The 24,465-nt window shown below is 39.8% G+C and overlaps 1 protein-coding gene across 1 annotated transcript in view; it reads right to left on the bottom strand.

Annotated features, from left to right (window-relative positions):
• Positions 1–577: 577 nt before the first annotated feature.
• LOC127677497 (pyroglutamylated RF-amide peptide receptor-like) overlaps positions 578–24,465 on the bottom strand; it is an 80,726-nt gene continuing 56,838 nt past the window's right edge. The window contains exons 2-6 of the mRNA XM_052172567.1: positions 15,654–15,812; positions 9,023–9,084; positions 3,345–3,580; positions 2,049–2,146; positions 578–939 (exon numbers count right to left, since the gene is read on the bottom strand). Of these exons, the coding sequence (XP_052028527.1) occupies positions 578–939; positions 2,049–2,146; positions 3,345–3,580; positions 9,023–9,084; positions 15,654–15,812 (917 nt within the window). The remainder of the gene's footprint in view (positions 940–2,048; positions 2,147–3,344; positions 3,581–9,022; positions 9,085–15,653; positions 15,813–24,465) is intronic.

The following is a 24,465-nucleotide window of genomic DNA, read 5'->3' as shown; positions in this document are numbered from 1 at the left end:
TTGAAAACTCAAAGCAGGAGAGATGGCTGCTCTTACAGAGGACCTATATTTGATTCCCAGGATCCATCCAACAGCTCACAACCATCTGAAACTCTAGTTCCGAGGAACTAGGTGTCTTCTTCTTGCCTTTGTGGGAACCCAGGCGTGCATTAGTAGACAGACACACACACAGGTAAATCACCCGTATACATACAATAAAAACTCATTTAAATTTTTAAAACTCGACCTATTAATCATAAGAGTGATCCAATAATTTTTCAAAATTTCTGCTCATATGTATTTGCAATGGAAAAATACTTTGCCATTAGTAAGTATGGTTGTTTTAATTATTACAGCTTCTTGAGACAGGGTCTCTTGTAGTACAGGTTGTTCTCAAAATCATGCAGCTGAGGATGACTTTAAATTCTTGAATCCCCTGCCCCTACCTTCCAAGTGCTTGTCAACATTTTTAATATGAAAGCGCTCTGACTTTTTCTCAAAATGATTTTCTTTAGATTACAGTACAACAGGTACTCATTCTGAAGACACTATTACAATCAATGTTCATGTCTACAGCAGAGTTCTCAGAAACTAAGAACTAAAGAGGATAAGATGCCACTTTTGATTTCTTCTTCTTCTTCTTTTCTGGATGTTCACACCACTTGATATCGATGTTGCTGCCCCCAAATGCTTCTCCTTTGATCTCTACAGGATTCTCTCCCACAGCTAACTTTGCTCTCCTGTACATCGCCATAGCTCCTGAACTTCCATGCTTCTGTGATGGAGAGGGGGTTTCTTTTACTATGCAATAGCAAACAGCAGAGACAAAGTTCTTTTTGAAGTTTTCATTCATAAGTGCATAAACAATGGGATTACAGATGGAGTTGAAAAATCCAATTATTTGCACTATAGCAAAAATCATCTTGATTGTGACTTCATCATATTCCTTTTCAAAATTACCTGAAATAAAGTAATACTTTAGCATGCTTACTGACTTCATTAAGAAATAACTGTAAAGTTGTATCATGTGTCTTTATAAAGATTTGTAGTTGTGCAAGTGGCTAATGGTATGAAACATTCTCATAACTAAAAAGAATCTGGTATCTGGATAAAAGTTCCTTTGTAATATGTACTCATTCATCTATACATTGCCTAGTCCCTGGTATATGATTTAGAACTCAAAAATTTTCAACTTAATGATACCAATTGTAGTGGTTTGAGAAGGTATCACTACCATAGACCCATGTATTTGAATTCTTGTCCCATAGAGAGTGACACTATTAGGAGGTATGGCCTTGTTGGAGTATGTGTGACCTCGTTGGAGGAAGTGTGTCATTGAGCATGTGGGTTTTGAGGCCTGGTATATGCTCAAGTTACTCCTAGAATGTTACACAGTCTCCTTCTGCTGCCTGCAGATTAAAAAGTAGAACTCTGGGCTCCTCCAGGATCATATGTGACTGCAAGCTACCATGCTTCCCACCATGATGATATCTAAAACTGTAAATTAACCCCAATTAAATGTATGCTTTTGTAAGAGTTGCCCTGATAACGGTGTCTCTTCCCAGCAATAAAACCGTAACTAAGACACCAAGCTTCACATACCCTGAAAGCTCAGCTACCCTTCAAATTCTCTCCTGTGCTCCAGTAACACAATCATGTTGAGTCCCCGAGAACACGTGAAGAGTAACTGCTTCTAGGCATCTAACTTGAATCCAAGATACATTAAATTCACTAAGCACAAGGCAAGGTTCTAAACAGAGAAGACTGTCAAGGTGTCTCCCTGTGCTAAACAGCTTAGGGAAAGGAGGGAGAAGATCTGAGAAACTTGCAGAGCTTTTCTTTCTCTTCTGTAATTATTAATAACTTAGTCCTAGTCATGCCCAGCCACCTATCACATGATGACCTGATCCAAAAGCAATGGTCAGTATTTGACATTTGATTATCCAAGTGGACAGCAACCAGAAAGAAATCAATGACTTCTCATATGTTCTAGTGGGAAAAAAAAGAACTACGCATGAGACAGAGACAGACAGACAGACAGACAGATAGACAGACAGACAGAGACTTACTGTATTCAATCATCATGTGAACAGTGTGGAAAGGTGCCCAGCACACAGCAAAGAGAACCACCACTGTCACCATCATGATCACAGCTCGCTTCTTCTTCCTAGACCCGCAAACAAACATTGGTTAACGTTGTGTTAGCAGACACGTCAGTGTGATAGCAAATGCATTACTGCTTGAGCCTAACTCACTTAACCACATGTTTTCACCCACTGGTGGAGCTCCTGAGGCTATGGGAAGATTATCAGTGTTCCTCCATCTTTACAGTGTTCATACCTTACACATCTCTGTGATGTGTTCATCATGGGTCTGGAACACTACTAAAGCATAGACACACAGTATATCAATTTCCCAATAAGCCTGTGGCCACAGGTAAAAACTGGGAGAGACGTTTAATTTACAGCAGGATGGCTAATAAATGATGCCCTCTCGGTTTAAATTTAGGAGTGTCTCTTCAGAGACATGGATTTCATACGCTCAGCATGTGTATATAGCAGTTCATACCTCTGATAGCTAAACATCAGTACTTATAAAATGTGATGAGCCTCAAGTATAGAACTAAAACTTTATAATACAATAAACCATAGATTCTATTTTCTTCATCCCTCAAAAACTAGATTTACATCTGTACAGATCTACGTATTTGCTTGGTGTTTTTCTGTCATTTCAGCTTGGTCACTTTCTCCCCTGTGAGGTTCTAGTGTATATTCAGAGCCAAGTTTCCTTTATACGAACCGGGCACTAGAGGGCACTGTACACTTGAAGAATTAATGAACTATCAACTTACTAATCTAGGTAAAGTACTACTTGTTTTTTTGACAGTCATTAGACATAGATTATGTCATGGGAACTACGAATACAGCAATGAAGTGTTCTTTAAATGTATGCTAATAAATAAAATGAGATAGCAGTGCTTTTGAGTTAAAATACAAAGCATCAGTCATAACCATTTAGAATAAGTAGCATTCTAGGGTTTCAAAGACTTTTCAGGCCATCTCAGTATTTTAACATTATCCTCAAGTAGGAGGGACTAGGGACAGATGTAATCATGTGGCCTTGTAAATGTGAGTTCTCTCAGGGTCCTCTGAAGCAAGGCTTTCTGCATATTGCTGATATTGCTGGCAGTGAGGGAGAAGGGCAGGGGGTCTTGACAGCACCCCCCAGAATCATGGGTTCAAGTGAGCCCTTGCTCTCAAATTGAAATATAAATGATGCTAAGGCTGAATTACCCAGGCAACTTCCCTTCCAGGACAACTAATAAAACATATTTTAAACATTGGTGAATATGTCAATAAACAGACCTGGCTATTTTGAACATTTCCTTCCCGTGAATAGTTCGGAGTACTGAGCCATCCCCGACTCTTTTCTTGATCCAAAGCTCATAACCGATTTTCCCGTAGAGGACAGACAGCAGCAACAGAGGCAGCAGGAAGAGGGTAACAAGGATTAAGGTGGTGTAGATTTTCTGGTGCACCGGGTTGCTCCACTCTTCCAAGCAGCAGATGTGCTCTTTTTCATAGAGGAAGTCATACTTAATCTTTACGATAAGAACAATTCAGTTACAAACCCCAGGAATCAGCATTCAAAGGGCAGATGCAGCCCAAAGTCAATCCGCTGAGACATCTTTAAGACCTCCCAGACACTAGCTGCTGCTGAATTTTCAAATTTGAATCAACTTCTATAGTTATCTTGCTGTAAATTATAGATTTTCCCTGTGCCACTAAGGTTTTTGTACTTTGTGATCTTAAATGGAATGCAGGGCTGTGTCTACTACATTCATTTTTTTTTAACCTTTCTCAACTTTTATTTCCACTGGTCACCAATTTTCAGTTTGCTCAGAGGGTATGCAAGAAAAATATTGTGCATTATATACTAGACAGTTGACTATTAATTCAACTGATACATTTGCTTTCTTATTTTCTGATGAAATGTCCTTGGCACGTATCAATCTGCTTTAGAGTGGGAGGAACCTAGCTGTATTTATTTTTTTTGTATGACATTTCATGTCAGTACCACCATATTGTCCTTACAATGGAACCTTTTAAATACTGAAGGTGAATGAGATGCTGATTTAGCCTATTACAAACATTTTAATTGCATTTGTTTAATAAATTGCTTTCCTGAGTCTTCCAGTGGACTCATCTTCCAAGTTCTAAATTTACTATTTGCTACAATGATAGACAGCACCAAATGCTAATGGATCCTTCTGGAGGCAAAGTAAGCATTTAAAATATATGCCAAGTCCTATCTCTAGGATAGGAATAAAAAGGAGAGAACACATTGAATCTCAGCCACTGTGGAGTTCTAAATGATAGATTTCTGCCTATCATCCCAGCAAACTTAATCACGAGTCTTTAGCATCAAGTCAAAAGTTAAGATGATTTGAGTTGATTTTGTTCATGAGTGCAACTAGAAATGATAATACTTAATGGCCAATAAGCTTAATGAAAACCGATGTGAAAATAAAATCATTTCTGATTCAATGTGGGTAGAGCCCACAAGGACCAGTGACCACAGCAGCCATGCACAGGCACCACCTAGGGTTAGTGATGTAGTAGCCATGCACGAACACATCCTAAATGCTGAGTCTCTACATGAGTTCATAACATGCCAGTGACAAGCAAAGGCTCCCCAAACACATCTTAAGATAGATTCATGGCATCCAGTTTGATATTCTCTTTTTAATTTTTTATGGCCATAGGGATCAAACACATGCAAGACACATACACACCCAGTGAGTTGCTGCTGCCCATGACCCTGATTTTGCTATTTCTAAGTGGAGGATTCTGTAATCCTCCACTGTTTACAACTGTGGCTAAGCTTAAGATCTATCCATATTCCCACTTTCTCCACCACACACTCCAACTCAGACAGCCATATCCCTTGTCCAAGCTAAAAAGCCTTGCTGCTGAGGACAATTTGAATGACGCATGTCCTAATCCAGCATCATACATCCATTGAGCAAGCTTTCTGCTTTTCCCTATCCTGAGTAAACTTCTCTCCAAAGCAGACCAGAATTAGGGAGTCATGACATTTTGGTGAGATCTGGAGTGTTGTGAATTCATATTTTTATTCACTGAGGAGAAAACTGAGGACAAGTTTAGTTGAATTCTCTCATTTACCTCCCTGAAGATTGTGAGTCAACTCACTGCTGACAGAGCCCATGGAAACCAGAGTAAGAGAGCATCATCAAGAGTGGCTGGCTTCGATGCTGCCTGTCATCGGGAGCAGGCTTTGGCTCCCACACTCAATTCCATTCTCGCTAATGGAGTTTCAGAATGAGCATGGTTCTGGCATGCACATTAATATATCTATTTCAAAACAGAAATCTGACTTTTTTCCTGACAAGAAGCAAATCAGATCTGACTAGTGTTTAGCAATGAGCGTGGCTTTGCCTATTAGATCAGGCAGACACATTTTCTACAAATTAAATGATTTATATGTGTAGAATATATGACAAAACGTGTATTAAAATGATAAGTCTGCTTGATTTATGTGGGCAGGAAATGAGGTCCAGGATTGGAAACTAGATTTTTTTTTTCATTTGTAAAACATGCTGCTGGTGTGGGGGTGGGGCAGCTACCAGCAGAAGGAACCAGCCACAGTGACTGCTGAGATAAGTAATGGGCTAGAGAATGGAGGCACATTCAGAATCTCAAAGATGTTATCAGGAATTCCAGATGGAAAGAATCAGCCCTGGGCCACACCCATGCCAGCACCAAATCATTAGCTGAGTCCTCTCTCCTTTCTGTATTGCTGAGAGAGGCGTCTAAATGTGGGGCGTTGACAGACCCAGGAACCCATAAGCATTTCAAGCAAGGTCAAAGACAAGATTTTACATTACTCCAATTTTAGTATCTTAACTTGATCCTTATTATGGCTTTCTGTGACCTTAGCACTGGCCTGGGCATCTTGTAGCAGAGCAGATATTGTTCTTGTGACTGACAGAAGTCACAAGAATTTAATCATCTATATGACTAGAGGAGTTTCAGGGCCTGCTGGAAGTTTCATAGATATTTCATTATTAAGTTCTCCGGTGACATTTTCAAAGGTGGCAACAGAGTAAAACCATTTTCTGTTCTGACAGACACCAGCTCACTCAATATATCAGTAACACACACACACACACACACACACACACACAGAGAGAGAGAGAGAGAGAGAGAGAGAGAGAGAGAGAGAGAGAGAGAGAGAGAGAGAGAAGCATATTTTATACATTCTTGTGGTTTTGGTGTTAGGGGGTACACTTGCTGAACAAACACTCCACTGGGAGATCACCCTCACCCTTGGGCTGCTTTCTTCAATGTTTTACCTCCAATCTCATCTGGAATCCCCATTAAAGGATGTGTGTGCTCTGGAAAGATTCACATTTGTCTGTCTCCATTTAGCAAGGTACAAGGGAACATATTATGTGATAAATTACATTTTAAGACAAATAACTTTTTTAAAAACCTTCTGCAAGATTTCAATTTTGTCTCGGTGCTCTGTGTTAAAATATAATGAAGACATTGGCATATATTTCAAATTAGCTTGAATTGCACCTCTATTAAAAAGCATTATCTTACAGAGGTGAGTTTACCTTTTTAATTAAAAAATTTACGAAGTGCTACTTCAGTGTCAGTAAACACCTTTTCATCTCCAAGGTTTATTTTTCTATAAATGGACTTTGAACTGCAAGATTCTGGCAATGTGCAATGCTATTTCCCTGCATATCCTTAGAACAACATATTACTGATAAATTCAAATTAATTCAAGTTTCTGCTTCTTCATTCTTTTATGAATTGTATGTGATTTTACTACTCAGTGCTCAGTCTCAAGTACATTTTGGGTTCATTTGGAATGGTGGGCAGGGTAGGAACCTACAGGTTATTGCAGGATCACTTGATGAAACTTTTTCTGTTGCAGGGTGTGGTATCCTTTCTGAAATAAACTGATTAGAAACATTGATTTCTAGTGTTTTGATTCGGTTCCAATGGTCCTTGTATGAGCTACTTTTCTCTCTGTGACAAATAAGTGCCCAACAGGAACCATTTTGGGGAAGAACAATTTGGGTTCAGGACTTCAAGGTGGAGAAGTTAAGGCTGTCAGGGGGCAATTCAAGGATGTGAGAGCAGGAACTCACGGTGGCTGATCACACTCATCAAAGACAGGAAACAAAGAAGTAGTTTTGGAACAGGGTGGCCATATAATCTATAAGGCTGGCCTACACTTCCTTCACCTCAGAAAGGTGCCACAACCACCCCATTTGGCACCACCAGTGTCTATTTGCCCACAGGTCACACTTAAGCCTTAATGTGCCTATCATCATGCCAGTACTACACAATGATAACCCAGACTTTTTCAGTAAGCCTTGAAATAGAAGCCACATTGTTTTTTGTGCTTGTCAAAACTGCTTTTATGCCTTTGTGTGTCACACTGTGCTGTTTTATTTGTGCACTGTTCTGCTGATTCTGAAGTAGACTCTCCATTGCTCACTGTAGCAGCTCTGGGTACCAATTCACTTCATCAGTCCTTTGAGAGTGTTTGCTTGTGTCTCTAATGACTGGATGGATAGTTTGGTGATGTCTATCTCCCTGCAGCATGAAGCCTTACATGTTGCTGCTCAGGAGGAGTCTTGGGCATATAAACCTTCTCTCTGAGATGAGGGATGGGGGTTGTCCTTCATTGCTGGGCTGTTTCTTCAGTGCTCTGCATAAAACTGCTTCACAGTCTCACTCAGTAAAAATCAGACTGGCGGTTGACATTACTCTTAAGTCTGCTTAGTTTGTGTGTGTGTGTCTGTGTGTGTCTGTGTGTCTGTGTCTGTGTGTGTGTGCGTGCACGCGCGTGCCTGTGTGCTTATATTTTTTGTTTGTTTGTTTCTAGAGACAGGGTCTTACAGTATAGTTAGGATTGTCCCAAAACTCATTATGCAGCCCAGATGACCTTAAATTCAAAGTAATCCTCCTGTTACGTCATCCTCAGTGCTGAGATTATAATTATGAGCCACCTAGGCTCGGTCTGAGAAAAACACTCTTGTTTATGGTCTGTATAACTAGTTTCTTATAATGAGTCAGGATTGCTATCTGGTAAGCTACCCTCTAATTGTTTACTTCTAAATTATAATTGTTTTGCTGGTTCTGAGAGTATTGTTCTCTTTAAAGTCTCCCATGGGCCACCTCCACTAAAACCATTTTCCCTGACTGAACATCACAGCAATCTGTTTTTTTATTTATTTGTTTGTTTGTTTGTTTGTTTGTTTTGGGTTTTGTTTTTGGTTTTTTTGGGGGGTCTGAATCTTATGTGGTCAAGAAGAAACTTTGACTTGAATTTTGGATTTAAAATAAATAAATCCATAAATAAATTATATTCCAGGCTGTGTGATGGATGTCCTGCTATCTTTGAAGACAAATGTCTGTGTTACACTACCAGCCATGCAAACGTACACTCCAGCAGAGAGACTGAGCTGCCCAGATCCACCACCCTTACCTGTTCCTTTACTACAAACTCCTATTCATGTGAAGAGAATATCACAAAAGAATATGCGAATAGAAGAAAGAAGGAGAAACTCAAGAATTGGTCATGTTTCTAATTTACATTTCAGTTTGTCAATGGCTAGGACTATAGGAAAATCAAATAGCAAATCAATAGCAAAGAGACAATCTTACCATTTTAAGTGACTTAAAAAGAAATTCAAGGCAGTAATTGAACTGTCATATCTAGCAAGACTAGGATATTCTAGAAAGAACACATTAAGCTAAGAAAATGGAAAAGGTCATTTGGAACTTACTTCTTTTTTTTTTTTTTTTTTTTTGCAAATTTAACACTAAATGTTAGCAAGGCAGTATCCACGAGACTTGTATTACCGAGAAGAAAAGTTTAAAACTTTTTTTTTAATTTTAGTGAAGTGGATGAGGTCATATAAATTTGCTACAACATTCTTGAAGGAAGAAAAATGAAATGGAGGAGGGATGAGGAAATATTTCAAGGCTGAGTCTACCTCGAGTCGCTGCACATGCCACATGGGCGATCCTATGACGATGGCCACCAGCCACACTACACCTGCAAAAAACATGTCAGTTATAAAATGTCCCATAGCATGATGATCTCTACTCATCAAGATCCCTGGTCTCCAGGGTCCCCATCTTCTCTGTCATGGAGTACAGCAATTACCTCTGGTCTTTCTAAAAGTATCTGTTGGCGGTGTGGAGGTGTGTGCATGTATGTGCTCTTCCGTGTGCATGAGGATCCTATAGCTGAACATCAGGTCTCCTGATGCAGCACCTTCCACATTACTGCATACAGAACTACAAGCACATTGTATGCTTGTCTTTTTATTTCAGTGTTGGGTATCCCAACTCAGGTCCTCATGCTGGCACAGCCAACACCCTCACCCACTGAGCAATCTCTCCAGCTCCTACTTTTTTAAAATGTTAAAAATTCATTTATGTGACTGCATTGTTTAGAAGGTGAGAATCCAAATTCTATTGCACATCCTGACCAGGTCTTCATTCTCTCCTTTCATCACTGCATGTCTTCCCACCTGCACCCTACTGGGGGGAAGTATATATATGTTTCACTTCCCTTCCTGCATCCCAGAATGCCGTGCCCTGATCCACATCATAGTTGTATCTTGGATGGGCCACTCTGTCATCACTGTCCATCTATGGACTTGTTTCCAAGATAACTCAGAAGTCACCTTCCCTAGGTGACTTGAAGGTTGCTGTCATTTCCTAATGAACTACTTCATTAGTGATTCTGGGCCTAACCACATCAAGACACTATTCATGTTTTCTCAATCTCCCTTAAAGTCATGAAGGGCAAAGACAATCCATTTACATTTTTGTTTCTCCAAATCAGAATCTAAGGAAAATCTTCAGCCCTTAGTAAGAGTTGATCCATGTTTGTTGGACCATTGAATAACTTCCTAAATTTTTAAATTTATTTATGTGTATGGGTATTTTGTCTGCATGTATGAATGTACAGTGTACATGCCTGATGTCCAGGGAGTCTAAGAAAGAGCATTAGATTTCCTGGGACTGGCAGTTAGTTCTGAATCACCATGTGGATGCTGGAAATCAAACCCCAGTCCTCTAAAAGAATACCCAGTGCTCTAAACCACGAAGTGTCTCTCCAGTACTGAAATGAAAATCTTTTATACTTTTACAGACCATCTTTTTTCATTTATTCTTCAAGTCTAACTAACATACATGTATCATTTTAAAAGATTTATTTTATTATTTTTTATCTATGTGTATTGTGTGTGTATGTGAATGAACGAACAACACTTATGTGCAGATACCTCTGGAGACTGGAAGAAAGTATCAGATCCCTTGGTGCTAGAGTTACAAGCAGTTGTTAACCATATGACCTAGAACTGGAAACAGAAATCAGGTCCTCTTGAAAGGCAGTATGTTCTTTTAACTGATGAGCAACCTTTTTAGCATCCAAAACACGTATCTTACATTAATCATAAAGTTAACATTGAAGAAAATGGGTTTCATTATGGCCCTTACATTATTTAGGCTTCATTGTCATTGTATATCAGGTCCACTCCCCAACTGCTCTCCCCAATATTCTATTCCTACTGCAGCAGTTTCCTTCCTACACCCAATATTAGCATACCAATCCCCAACAGCAAGATTCCTCCTACTTTTATAAAGGATGTTGACTTGGAGTTCTTTAGGTATATAGAATATAGTTGAATTGTATAGCTGGGGCACATGGTATTCTACTTCCTTGAAAAAGCTCCAGACTGATTTCCCAAGAGACTGCAGTTTCACACCCCACAGCAGTGATGCAGTGATATGTTCTTCATATTTTATCTCATATGTAGAAACTGAAAACTAGAAAATTGTGTGTGTGTGTGTGTGTGTGTGTGTGTGTGCGTGCGTGAAAGACAGATTTAGAAACACACACAAACAGAAAGATAGGAGAGGAGAGGCTGGAAATGTGGCTATAAAAGGACAAGCAAATATCTTAACATAATCATCCAATTTTACATTCATTTTCATGCAACTATCATAACTTAATTTTTCATGATCCTCCTATAAATGTACCACACATTATCCCTGCATGTGTTGATGGGTATCTGGGCTATTCTCACTGCCTACTTATTGTGAATGAAAGCAATAATTACGGATGCATGTTTGTGGGGTGTTGCCTTGGAGCCCTTTGGGTGTATAGAATATAGCTGAGTGTCATAGCTAGTGCACATGAATGCTCTCCGTGCATGCCAGCTGAGCTTTCCTGAGAAAGCTCCGGACTGATTTTCCTTGTGGATGCAGTTTCACATCTCACAGCAGTGACACGTTCTTTTAGTCACATCCTCACCACTGTTTATTGCAGTTTTTCTTTATGATGACCACTCTGAGTGTGACACAATGGAATCTCAGCGAATTTAAATTTTCATTTTCTCCATGGCTAAGGATGAATACCTTTTCAAGCATTTATTAGCTATTTGTGTTGCTTCTTCTGGGAACTGTTTATTGAGTTCTTTAGCCCATTAACATTTGGATAACTTTTCTAGTGTTTAAATATTGAAGTTGTTTATATGTTCTAGATATTAGTCCCATCTTCTGAGTACTTTGTACAGACTTTTTCCATCCTGTAGGCTTCCATACAGACTCTGGCAATTGCTATTTATGTAGCCATATTTGTCAGCTCTTGAGATTATTTTGTACTATGTTACAAGCATATGTTTCCTATGTTTTCCTTCAGCAGTTTCTAAGTTCCTGGATCCACTCTTCTTATTTAATCCATTGTTCATTTGATTTTGATCCGTGCAAAAATATATATGTAGTCTCACTGTTGAGCATACAGAAAGTACTTTTCCAAACACCATCTGTTAAGGAGGCTGCCTTTCCTCTCACACACATGGCTGGAGTCATGGAGATGGCTCAGCATGTGAAAGTGCTTGCTGTTGAGCCTGGTGACTTGAGTTTTAGCCATCCCATGACACAGTGTTGAAGCTAGTGTGTGAATGGAGCATTTCCCTCTTTTTCTCTCACAAAATCTGTTTTTATGGAAAGAGAACTATTGTATTTTGTTATCATCTTACTCAGAAACTTCAAAATAAATTTCTCTTGGGCACTATTATATGGCACCATTAAGTTACTTAGAAAATAGGTATTAATAAAACAAACACAAATAAAAAAACAACATACTTTACAAGTTCCTTGTCCTTTGTGAGTCTGTTGAGATTATTTTGCTACTATTTTTTTACTACTAGAAATTATTTTATTTATGTGCCATTGCAAAGAAAATAGATTAACTACTAAAGGCCATTTCAGTCTACGAATCTTAACAGAATAAGAGGAGGGTGAATTTTAATTTGTCCTTTCTTTACTGGTTTTGTATCATTTAGAAAACAGGATATTATATACACACACACACACACAAATTATTCAAGGAAATGTGAATCAAACTATGATTGGGGCTTACTAGAAAGACATACAGAAATTGACAGTACCCATAGAATATTACAATGACTCAATGATCCAAGTCAGGCTGCATAGAATTATCTTATACCCAACCATTTTTCCAATATATCAAATTATGGAAGGATTGAGTCTAATTGAATGCCGCTCATTGCCTTTACTTGGCCCCTGACCTTCCAGACACAAAAACCTTCAGGTGAGGAGAACATTACTGATATACTTAGCTACATTATCAGGATGAGAAATCCTGGATGCTTCCCTCAGCATAAGCTTACTGGCAGAAGCAGTTTCTGGCAGAAGAACAGAGTCCACGAGTGACAGGAATGGTCCGTGGTGTTAAAGCAACAGAGATGTCAGGAAGAGTGCACAGCAGCCCCCTCGCGGAGATGAGTTATCTGGATTCCAGGCATTGCTGCTTTCTCTGAATTATTTTGGTTGGAACAGCTTTAACTGCCTGTTATCATATGGCATTGCGATTCACCCTATTTCTCTTCCTTTTTATTATCTTTCCTTCTCCTTACTTTGAACTCTTTCCATATCTGTACATTGGTGTGGCAAATTGTAAAGTTGTTAATTATTAGATGCCCAGAGATATCTGAGTTATTTTTAAAGAAGATATGACATAAATTTCAGTAACTAATGATTTTTTTTTTCTACCAACTTGTCTGTTCACTTCCAACTGCTTAAAAATAAAAATAAATTTGGTTTGCCAAGACTTCAGGAGTGCTTTCTAGAACTCTACATTCTGCTACCGGTACATTCCTATAATTAAAATAATTCTGTTTATTCCTGCCACATGAATATTTGTAAAGTTTCTCTCATTCACTGTCATGTTAGCTGCTCATCATACCTCTGGGTCTTTAGCAATCACAGATGCAACTAATGATGCAGATCAAGTTTTCACCATCAATGAGCAGTGAACTCTCTTATTCTGCTGTGATAGGCGTTAGGGCACTTCCTTAAAGCTGTTGCTTGTCAGTATACACTCCTTGGGGACAGTTACAGTAAACTGAACATCTAGAATCTTAAAAAATGAAACTATAAAGTGGAAAGCATTTGTCTTTGTCAGACATCTTTGGGACTCTACTTGCCATCCAAGAACCTGTGACCTGGCATTTCTCAGGAAAGCATTGCAATTTTCTGATTGCAAAAAAAAAAATAAATAAATAAATAAAAAGCACATCTCTTTCTCTCTTATCTAGCAAAATCCACTTTCCCTTGTAAGCTTAAAGCCTACTTCAGAGTAGCAGCCTCTTGGTCTAATGAATGTTACTGTGACAATGCCCCTGATATCATTGGTTAGGTGAAAGAATTGCTTACAAGCTTACATTTTAAACTGAAGAATACTCAAAATTACACATTTTCAGGATTGAGACAGAAAGAAAAGAACCAGTGGGGTATATTTAAAAGAAAAGATTCGATCCCTCAAATCACATCCTAATACACTCCTAAAAGTGCTTAGATACGGTTTGTTCTGTAATGGCATTAGCCTAGAGTTGGTATACACGGTGGTCTTACTGAGTGTTACACGTTGAATTTGAAAAGTACATTTTCTATTTGTTTCAGTGTGTTTGGCTTTATGTGGAGGTCCTTGGTCCACTTGGAGTTGAGCTTAGTACAAGGAGATAAAAATGGATAATTCACATTCTTCTGCATGCTGACCTCCAATTGAACCAGCACCATTTGTTGAAAAGGCTATCTTTTTCCCACTGGATGTTTTCAGCTATTTTGTCAAAGATCAAGTGACCATAGGTGTGTGGGTTCATTTCTGGGTCTTCAATCCTATTCCATTGATATACCTGCCTGTCACTGTACCAATACCACGCAGTTTTTAATGCTATTGCTCTGTAGTATTGCTTGAAGTCTGGGATACTGATAAGTTCTTTTACGGTTGAGAATAGTTTTAGTTATCCTGGGTTTTTTGTTATTCAAGATGAATTTGAGAATTGTTCTTTCTAACTCTATGAAGAACTGAGTTGGGATTTTGATGGGGATTGCATTGAATCTGTAGATTGCTTTTGGCAAGATGGCCATTTAAACTATATTAATCCTGCCAATCCACGAGCATGGAATATTTTTTCATTTTCTGAGGTCTTGTTCAATTTCCTTCTTCAGAGACTTGAAGTTCTTGTCATACAGATCTTTCACTTGTTTGCTTAGAGTCACACCATGATACTTTATATTGTTTGTGGCTATTGTGAAAGGTGTCATTTCTCTAATTTCTTTCTCAACCTGATTATCCTTTGAGTATAGGAAGGCTACTGATTTGCTTGAGTTGATTTTATAACCTGCCACTTTGCTGAAGTTGTCTATCAGCTGTAGGAGTTCTCTGGTGGAGTTTTTTTGGGTCACTTAAGTATATTATCATATTATCTGCAAATAGTGATAGTTTGACTTCTTCCTTTCCAATATGTATCTCTTTGTTATTCAGCCATTAGAAAAAATGAATTCATGAAATTCTTAGACAAATGGATGGATCTGGAGAACATCATCCTAAGTGAGGTAACCCAGTCTCAAAAGAACACTCGTGGTATGCACTCACTGATATGCGGATATTAGCCTAGAAGCTTGGAATACCCAAGACACAATCCACATATCAAATGATGTCCAAGAAGAAGGAAGGAGTGGCCCCTGGCTCTGGAAAGGCTCAGTGTAGCAGTGTAGGGGAATACCAGAACAGGGAAGTGGGAAGGGCTGGATGGGGGAACAGAGGGAGGGAAGTGGGCTTATGGTTCTTTCTGGGAGGGGGGATCAAGGAAAGGGGAAATCATTTGAAATGTAAATAAAGAATATATTGAATTTAAAAAAAGAAACACACATTAAAGATTCCTATATTAAGGGCTTGGTTTTCGGTTGATGGACTTCAGAAGTGAGGGCTCTAACTTCAAAGACAGATAAAATTCAATGGTGGGTCTAGATGTATTGGGAGGTGCTTCTGGATATAAGGCATGGGTCACAAGGCATTGTTGCCCCTAGACAATTGCTTTCTGTCCTTCTGTCTCTTGTCTGGCATGAGGTACGTATCCGACTCTGGCAATGCTCCCCATCACATGCTGTGCCTCACCACACAAGGGCCCAGAAACAACAGAGCCAGGAGACCATAGACTGAAATGACCAGCAAGATGAATCTGTTCTTATTTAAGTTCTTCAACTCAGGTGCTTTGTGACAGTGATACAAAGTGACAAACATACCTAGCATTGTGAAAGCCCTTTGATTGGTGTACTGCCGCTTCATTTTAAAAGGATGGACAAGTCCTTGGTGCCTTTCCACAGCAATGCAGGTCATAGTAAGGATTTCTGTCACAATGGCAGTGCACTGGACGAATGGGACCATTTTGCAAATGAAAGCACCTGTAGCAAAGAAAGAAAAATGTCATATATGAAAAACAATGATATTCAGTCTGTTTCCTTTTAATTGCCACAATAAATTAATTCTGAACCTCTACATGAGGCTTTATAATTATAACAATATTACAGACACGACATAATTGCAAAGTGTATTTGGACTTATATCTTCTTTCTTTGACTGATATTAATGTGTATTTGGACTTATATCTTCTTTCTTTGACTGATGTTAATGTTCTAAATGTCAAGCAATTATGCATCTCTAAACAATGAGAGAGCAAATCTGAACCTAGCTACTGATAATAGGCAGAAACAAGTTAGTATGAGTAGGTAGAGGTGATGGAACGTATCTACAATCCTAGCACTCAGGAGATAAATGCAGAAGGATCCAGAAAGTTTTAGTTGAGTTTTGGGTTGCATAAACCAGTTGGTGTTGTCTTCCACAGGAGGGCTCCCTCACCTGCTCCCAGCTTTACTCACTTGCCCGTAGTTCTCTCTGAAGGCGTGAGGCCTTGCTGACGTCTCCCTATGTGCATGGCATGTTCATGGTGTGCTATTCAGCTCACGTTTGAGTGATTATGTTGGTGAGATTTTTATAGATGTAGCTTTTCAAATTACTAGGGAACATGATGTCATGGCAAACTCCCTCTTACAAGCCTTTCATCCCCTCTTCCACAATGGTCCTTGAGCCTAAGGTGTAGGAGTGTTTTCTAGAGGTGCCTACTGGGATTGGGTTCCAAAGCTTCATATACTGATTGGTTATAGGGTTTGTTGTTCTTGTTTTTGTTTTTTGTTTTTGTTTTATGGTAGTCTCCCTGTGTTGCAAGAAGAAATTTCCTTGATAAAGGCTGAAGACCTGTGAATATAAGGACAGATTTTTATAGATTGTTGTTAGGGATTGTGGTGGTTTAGTAAATTATTGGTTGTAGATTCTCTTCGAATAATCATGGTTTCACTAGCACTGGTTAGTTATGTAGGTTTTCAGTACCAGGCATGGTATCTATCTTGTTGAACTTTTCTTAAGCGCAATTAGAGAACCATTGATTACTAGCAAAGTATGTGGTACCACTATTGCACCTGTAGTTACCGTGGCATACTGATCATTGATACGGTGCATAGTTGTTATAGCTCTGTAGATGTGTAGATCTGTTGACTGATTCACTATTTTGGAAGCTTGTACAACTCACTTGGTAGCAATGACTTCACTTGCTCCCTGAAATGGAGTAACCTGGGGAAACAGTAGAAATATTTTGTTATGGCCCTTAACAGCATGCTTGTGTGGTATGGCAGGCTTAATTTTAGCTTTTGGGAGATTCTCCACAATGATTTTTCAGAGTGGCTGCACCAGTTTGCACTCCTAGCATCCCATCAGTAAGTGTGTTTCTTGTGTTTTACTCTTGTTCTTAACAAGTCTTTTCGAAGTAAAGTTTGAAAAATGAGCAAAATAAGCTATTTGAAAATAGCTATTGTAACGACATACTCGATATTGCCCTCCTTTTAAATGAGAATGAGGTCCTGGCTTTACTGCCTTTTGGCATGCACTTCCAGTGCTAATGAATAAATATATTTTTGTCCTCCTTTTTGTTTCTTTATACACATAATGATGTATTAATATGAAGCCTTTATTGATTTTTTTACTATCAGAATTCGGAAATGAGGATATGCAGAAGAATACATATTTCTTTTCTGTTTAGTTTGGGGATTGGGGGAGCGGATGTCATCTGTTTGTTTTCTCTGTCTTCTTAGTCCTGGTGATCCTTTTAAATCTAGTGGCCATTTTCCTGTAGTTTTTCATGGCATTCCTGTTGATCAGATCCCTCTACATTTAAAGAATAAATCCCCTTAAGTAGAAATGTTGCCTTTGTCTTATGATTTCTCTTTTTTGTATGTACTCTCAGCACCTGTATCCTTAAGCACTAGTTAGCACCTTCTCTTGCTCTTAAAAGTCTTTCCAATGAAGATCACTTCTGAGTTGCAAAGTCATTGTATTCTTTTTTTAAATTTTTTATTAGATATACTCTTTATATACATTTCAAATGTTGTCCCCTTTCCTGGTCTCCCTGCCAGAAAGTCTCATAACCTATCTCCCCTCCCCCTGTTCCCTAATCAACCGTCTCCCGCTTCCCTGTCCTGGTATTCCCCTACTGAGGCATCAAACCTTTCCCAGACTAGGGGCCTCTCCTCTTTTTGATGTCCATCAAGGCTACCCTCTGCTGCCTATGTATCTGGAGACATGGGTAACTCCATGTGCACTCTCTGGTTGATGGTTTTGTCCCTGGGAGCTCTGGGAGTACTGGGTGGCTCATATTGTTGTTCCTCCTATGGTGCTACAAACCCCTTCAGCTCCTTGGATCCTTTCTCTAGCTCCCCAATTGGGGACCCTGTGCTTAGTTCAATGGCTGGCTGAGAGTGGCACCCTCTGTATTTGCCATGCACTAGCGGGGCCTCCCTGGTGATGGCTATATCCTGTTCTGGCCAGCAAGCACTTGTGGGCATACAGGATAGTGTTTGGGTTTTGTAGCTGTATATGGGATGGATCCCTAAGTGGGGCAGTCTCTGGATGGTATTTTCCTCAGACTCTACTCCACAACAAAGTCACTATATTCTTAAAGCAAATAGCAGCAGTTCACCTTAGTAACCAGTCTCTGAAAGTGTGGCAGTGTTCTGATCTTTTAAAATGACCCATTCCACACAGATTCTATTGGGTGTAACTAAAACACAGGAAAGCTATCATTACATATGCAATATTCTTAAAATTTTCCTTATAAACTGACAGCATAACCACTCCATGTCATGGTTAAATGGAAGATTTTTCTTGTCTATATGTGAGAGAGAGAGAGAGAGAGAGAGAGAGAGAGAGAGAGAGTAAACTGAACAGGGCCATCAGACTGAACCTGGCCAAAGCAATCTGTGGAAGAGGAGAGAAGGAAGAGCAGGGGGCAAAAAATGGAGAAAGCATGAAAGAAGCAGGAGGAGAGAGATAGAGAGACAAAAAGACAGACAGACACAGACACCGACACAGACAGACACAGAGACAGAAAGAGACAGAGAATATCAAGACTATCATGGTTATAAGGACACTAGATAGCTGGGGGAGGAAGCCTGTGAGTGGGAGAGAGTTTCGGGTAGAGGAGGGGGTGAGAAGGTAAGGACCGGAGCCTGGACTTTAAACTGTGTCAGGGATCTGTGGAAGCCTGGAAGCAGCATGGGCTTCGAAGGCCCCACAGACAGCCATAGGTCCCTTCTGCCAGTCATAAGGGAAATGACTTCTTTTAGTGGATGGTAACTAGCTTCACAGGTCCCTGAGGAATGCTGTCTCTTATCTAACCCCCAGGAATCCTCCTGTAGTCCAGGCTGAGCACATTTCTGAATACTTGGACTGCCATTTAGAACTGGGGGAACTGGAGTTTCCTTTCGACCTGACATTCTCTCTGATTACAATATTCTTAAAGTTTTTAAGAAGATAAAATAGTTGTGTTCAGCTATTCTATATTAGAAATGTGTTTCTAACAAAGCAGAGTAGCCAGCAATTAATAAACATGTGAAGAGATTCAGGCAAAATCTGCAGAAGAAATAGGGAACAGGCAGCCTGTAATTCATGGAAAATAGAGAAAACTGAAAACCTGACAAAGGGGAAGCAGGAACCTTAAGATATCTTCATTCACATAAGTGTTAAAGGCAGTAATGGATGATCGGGTGTGGCAGGGGTGGGCAAAGTCAGTCAAACAATGAACTTCAAGAACTGGCACATTCCTTATCTTCTTTATAATGGGTTAGGGACCTCTAGATGGATGTCCAGGTGTAGCTGCCATTTCAGGCTACAAAACTAAAGGGCTGCACTTCATTTCAGTCTCAAGTTCATGCTTATAGAATTCTTTGCATAGGGGTACAAGAAAAATGAAGCAATTGTAGGCCACCAAGTTCAGGGTCAAGTTTATCACTCTTTCGGTGTAGCCTGCAAGTCATGTCCATTTGTTTGATGCATTTCAGGTTATCACTGTGCCTAACTTTTGCAGACCGATATTCTAAATGAAGTTAAAGATCTTATTTCACGGTGTGATGCCAAACGATCCTTTAGCATCTGTTCTGGCTCCTTTAAAGCCAGTATTTTTTATTAAGTAACAATTGCAGAGAACATCACACACTGAGTCAAATGAGGTCGCGCATCCTCCTCTTGTATCATTAACCCTAAGCACAGACCTCCCTTTGAGAATGCCAGGCATGTTTTCCAAAGTAATTACTGTTCTTCCAACTTCATCCAGGAAGACAGTTTGAGAATGTCTTTATATATATATATAAAATGTTTATCCGGAAGACAGTTTGAGAATGTTCATATATCATATATATATATAAAATCAAGTTTGAAGGTAACTTTTTCTTTTTTGTTTATTGTATGAATGGGTATATGTATGAAAATTATAGAACAATTGAGGAAGTCCCTTCTCTCCTTTCACTTTGTGGGCCTACAAGGATCCAACTCAGGTCATCAAGCTTGGCAATGAAAGACCTTCTGTGCTGAGCCATCTTGTTAGCTGTTTTTCTTTTTATATACGCATCAAGAGTGGGTGACACATTCCTCTCAGAGGACAACAAACAATCCCATGGGAAGAGTAGCAAGTAAAGAAACATCTATTAAAATATCTAATTAGGCTGAGACAGCAGCAGTGGCTGGTCCAGCTGAAGGGGCCATCAGCAGTGGAATCAAGGTGACAGGGTCCAGGCAGGCCCTGTGCCCATGAACACTGACCTTCGCTGGCCAGCCGGGCTGCAAGCAGTAGTGGATTTACAGTGCCTTTCACCGCACAGAAGCCACATCAGAACTCTGCCTCCCGCCAGTCCCGAGAGACTCGCCTCCATCTTGGTTCTCGGACTCCAGAGAGATCAGACAGACTGAGGTATGCAAACATAACCCAAGGCCAACTGTTCGGGGAGGGGGGGGCATCGGGGTGCCAACCCAGCCAGGAGGTTTTTTGCCCAGGCCAGCTCGAGTGCCGCCATTTTGCCTACAGGACAACAGAGAGCTCTAGCAGGCAAAGCCAGCTAACAGGCATAGCCCGAGGCTAGCAAAGCAGGGGTCTAGGCCCCAACAGGCCCTGGACTGACCCCAAGAACTGGGCTGCTCGGTGGGCCATCTGTGTGTCAACCTGGCCAGGAGATTGTTAGCCCAGCAGACTCTCCCAGCACTTTCAGGGAGGACGCGCACACATGCCCGACATTCTGGCCACCTGACAGACCCAATTAACAGTCATAGCCCGAGGAGAACTTTGCTCGGACCTTGGCCTCCCAGGGCCTGAGCAGCTAGGCTAGCCTTGTGTGCACCAACCCGATTGGGAGATCGGCTGCCCAGCAGAGTGATCAGCATGCAGAAAAGGTCCTCACAGCATACACCCTTCAACACTCCCTGAAGGAGCAAACGGGCACCATCTGGTTCACAGACACAATCTGGGGCAAAGCACACTAGGGCTGCAAGGGCACCCAAGAGGAGGACAACACATCAGCAATCTGCTACAGGGGAAACCCAGCCATCCAGTGTTGCAGAAATAGCCCCAGAGCCCCTCAGGAGACTCAAACACCAGCCAGAGACAAGACCAACTAACTCCAGAGAACAAGATGGCAAAGGGCAAACACAGAAATGCTACTAACAGAAATCTAGTCAATATGGCAGCATCTGAACCAAACTCTCCAACATCATCAAGCCCTGGTTATGCCAACACACCAGAGAAACAAGATTTGGATTTAAAATCACTGGTCATGATGCTGCTAGAAGAACACAAAAATGACATAAATGAATCTCTTAAAGAAATACAGGGGAACATGAATAAGCTAGAAACCCGTATAATGGAAACACAAAATTCACTTAAAGAAATGCAGGAGAATAAGACTCAAGAGACAGAAGCCAATAAAGAAGAAACGGAAAAAAAAAAAAAAAAACTTAAAGAAATGCAGGAGAACTTGAGTCAACAGGCAGAAGTCATGAAAGAGGAAACACAAAAACCTCTTAAAGAATTACAGGAAAATACAAACAAACAGATGATTGAACTGAGCAAAACCATCCTGGATCTAAAATCAGAAGTAGAAACAACTAAGAAATCACAAAGGGAGACAATTTTGGAGATAGAAAACCTTGAGAAGAAATCAGGGGCCATAGATGCAAATATCAACAACAGAATACAAGAGATGGAAGAATCTCAGATGCCGAAGATACCATAGAAACCATTGACTCAACAGTCAAAGAAAATGCAAAATGCAAAGAGCTTGTATCCCAGAACATCCAGGAAATCCAGGATACAATGAGAAGACCAAATCTAAGGATTATAGGTATAGATGAGAGTGAAGATTTACAACTGAAAGGGCCAGCAAATATCTTCAACAAAATTATGGAAGAAAACTTTCCCAACATAAAGAGAGAAATGCCTATGAATATACAAGAAGCCTACAGAACTCCAAACAGACTGGACCTGAGCAGAAATACCTCTCACCACATAATAATTAAAATCCCAAATGCACTAAACAAAGAAAGAATATTAAAGGCACTAAGAGAAAAAGGGCAAGTAACATATAAAGGAAGCCCTATCCGAATCACACCAGACTTCTCACCAGAGACCATGAAAGCTAGAAGATCCTGGGCAGATCTCATGCAGACTCTAAGAGAACACAAATGTCAGCCAAGACTACTATACCCAGCAAAACTCTCAATCACAATAGATGGAGAAACCAAGACATTCCATGACAAAACCAAATTTACACAATATCTTTCCACAAACCCAGCTCTGCAAAGAATAATAGGAGGAAAGTTCCAATACAAGGAGGGAAAATACACCCTGGAAAAAGCAAGATAGTAACCTTCCTTCATCAAACCCAAAAGAAGATAACCACACAAATATAAAAATAACATCAAAAATGACAGGAAATATTAATCACTATTCCTTAATATCTCTTAACATCAATGGACTCAATTCCCCAATAAAAAGACATAGACTAACAGACTGGATAAGGAAACAGGACCCTACATTTTGCTGCATACAGGAAACACACCTAAATGTGAAAGACAAAAACTACCTTAGAGTAAAAGGCTGGAAGACAATTTTAAAAGACAATGGTCTCAGGGAAACAAGGCTGAGTAGCCATTCTAATATCAGATAAAATTGACTTTCAACCTAAAGTCATCAAAAGAGACACTGAGGGACACTTCTTGCTGGTCAAAGGAACACTGAGGGACACTTCTTGCTAGTCAAAGGAAAAATCCACCAAGAAGAACTTTCAATTCTGAACATCTATGCACCAAATGCAAGGGCACCCTCATTCGTAAAAGAAACTCAAAGCACACATTTCACCTAACACAATAATTGTGGGGGACTTCAACACTCCACGCTCCTCAATGGACCTTTCAGGAAAACAGAAACTAAACAGGGACACAGTAAAACTAATTGAAGCTTTGGACCAATTGGATTTGACTGATATTTATAGAACATTTCACCCTAAAGCAAAAGAATATACCTTTTTCTCAGCACCTCATGGTACCTTCTCCAAAATCGACCATATAATTGGTCACAAGACAGACCTCAAAAAACACAAGAGGATCAAACTAATCCCATGCCTCCTATCAGATCACTATGGAGTAAGAGTGGTTTTCAATAGCAACAAAAACAACAGAAAGCTGACATACACATGGAGGCTGAACAATACTCAATGACACCTTGGCCAAAGAAGAAATAAAGAAAGAAATCAGAGACTTTTTAGAATTTAATGAAAATGAAGGCACAACATACCCAAATCTTTGGGACACAATGAAAGCAGTGCTAAGAGGAAAACTCATAGCCCTGAGTGCCTCCAAAAAGAAAATGGAGAGAGCATACACTAGCAGCTTAACAACACACCTGAAAGCCCTGGAACAAAAAGAAGCCAATTTCCCCAGGAGGAGTAGAAGACAGGAAATCATCAAACACAGGGCTGAAATCAATCAAGTGGAAACAAAGAGAATCATACAAAGAATCAACGAATCCAGGAGCTGGTTCTTTGAGAAAATCAACAAGATAGATAAACCCTTAGCCAGACTGACCAAGGGGCACAGAGAAAGTATCCAAATTAACAAAATTAAAAATGAAAAGGGGGATATAACAACAGAAACTGAAGAAATCCAAAAAATCATCAGATCCTCCTACAAAAAACTATACTCAACACAACTGGAGAATCTGGAGGAAATGGACAATTTCCTTGACAGATACCAAATACCAAAATTAAATCAGGACCAAATAGATCATCTAAACAGTCCCATAACCCCTAAAGAAATAGAAGAGTTCATAGAAAGTCTTCCAAGCAAGAAAAGCACAGGACCAGATGGTTTTAGTGCAGAATTCTATCAGACCTTCAAAGAAGACCTAACACCAATACTCTTCAAACTATTCCACAAAATAGAAACAGGAGGAACACTACCCCATTCCTTCTACGAAGCCACAATTACGCTGATACCAAAACCACACAAAGATCCAACAAAGAAAGAGAACTTCGGACCAATTTCCCTTATGAACATCGATGCAAAAATACTCAATAAAATTCTTGCCAACCCAATCCAAGAACACATCCAAACTATCATCCACCATGATCAAGTAGGCTTTATCTCAGGGCTGCGGGGTTGGTTCAATATATGGAAATCTATCAA

This window comes from Apodemus sylvaticus, chromosome 2 (assembly GCF_947179515.1).
Source record: "Apodemus sylvaticus chromosome 2, mApoSyl1.1, whole genome shotgun sequence".
In the NCBI taxonomy this organism is placed as follows: Eukaryota; Metazoa; Chordata; class Mammalia; order Rodentia; family Muridae; genus Apodemus; species Apodemus sylvaticus.
This window is presented reverse-complemented; position numbering and strand designations above follow the sequence as displayed.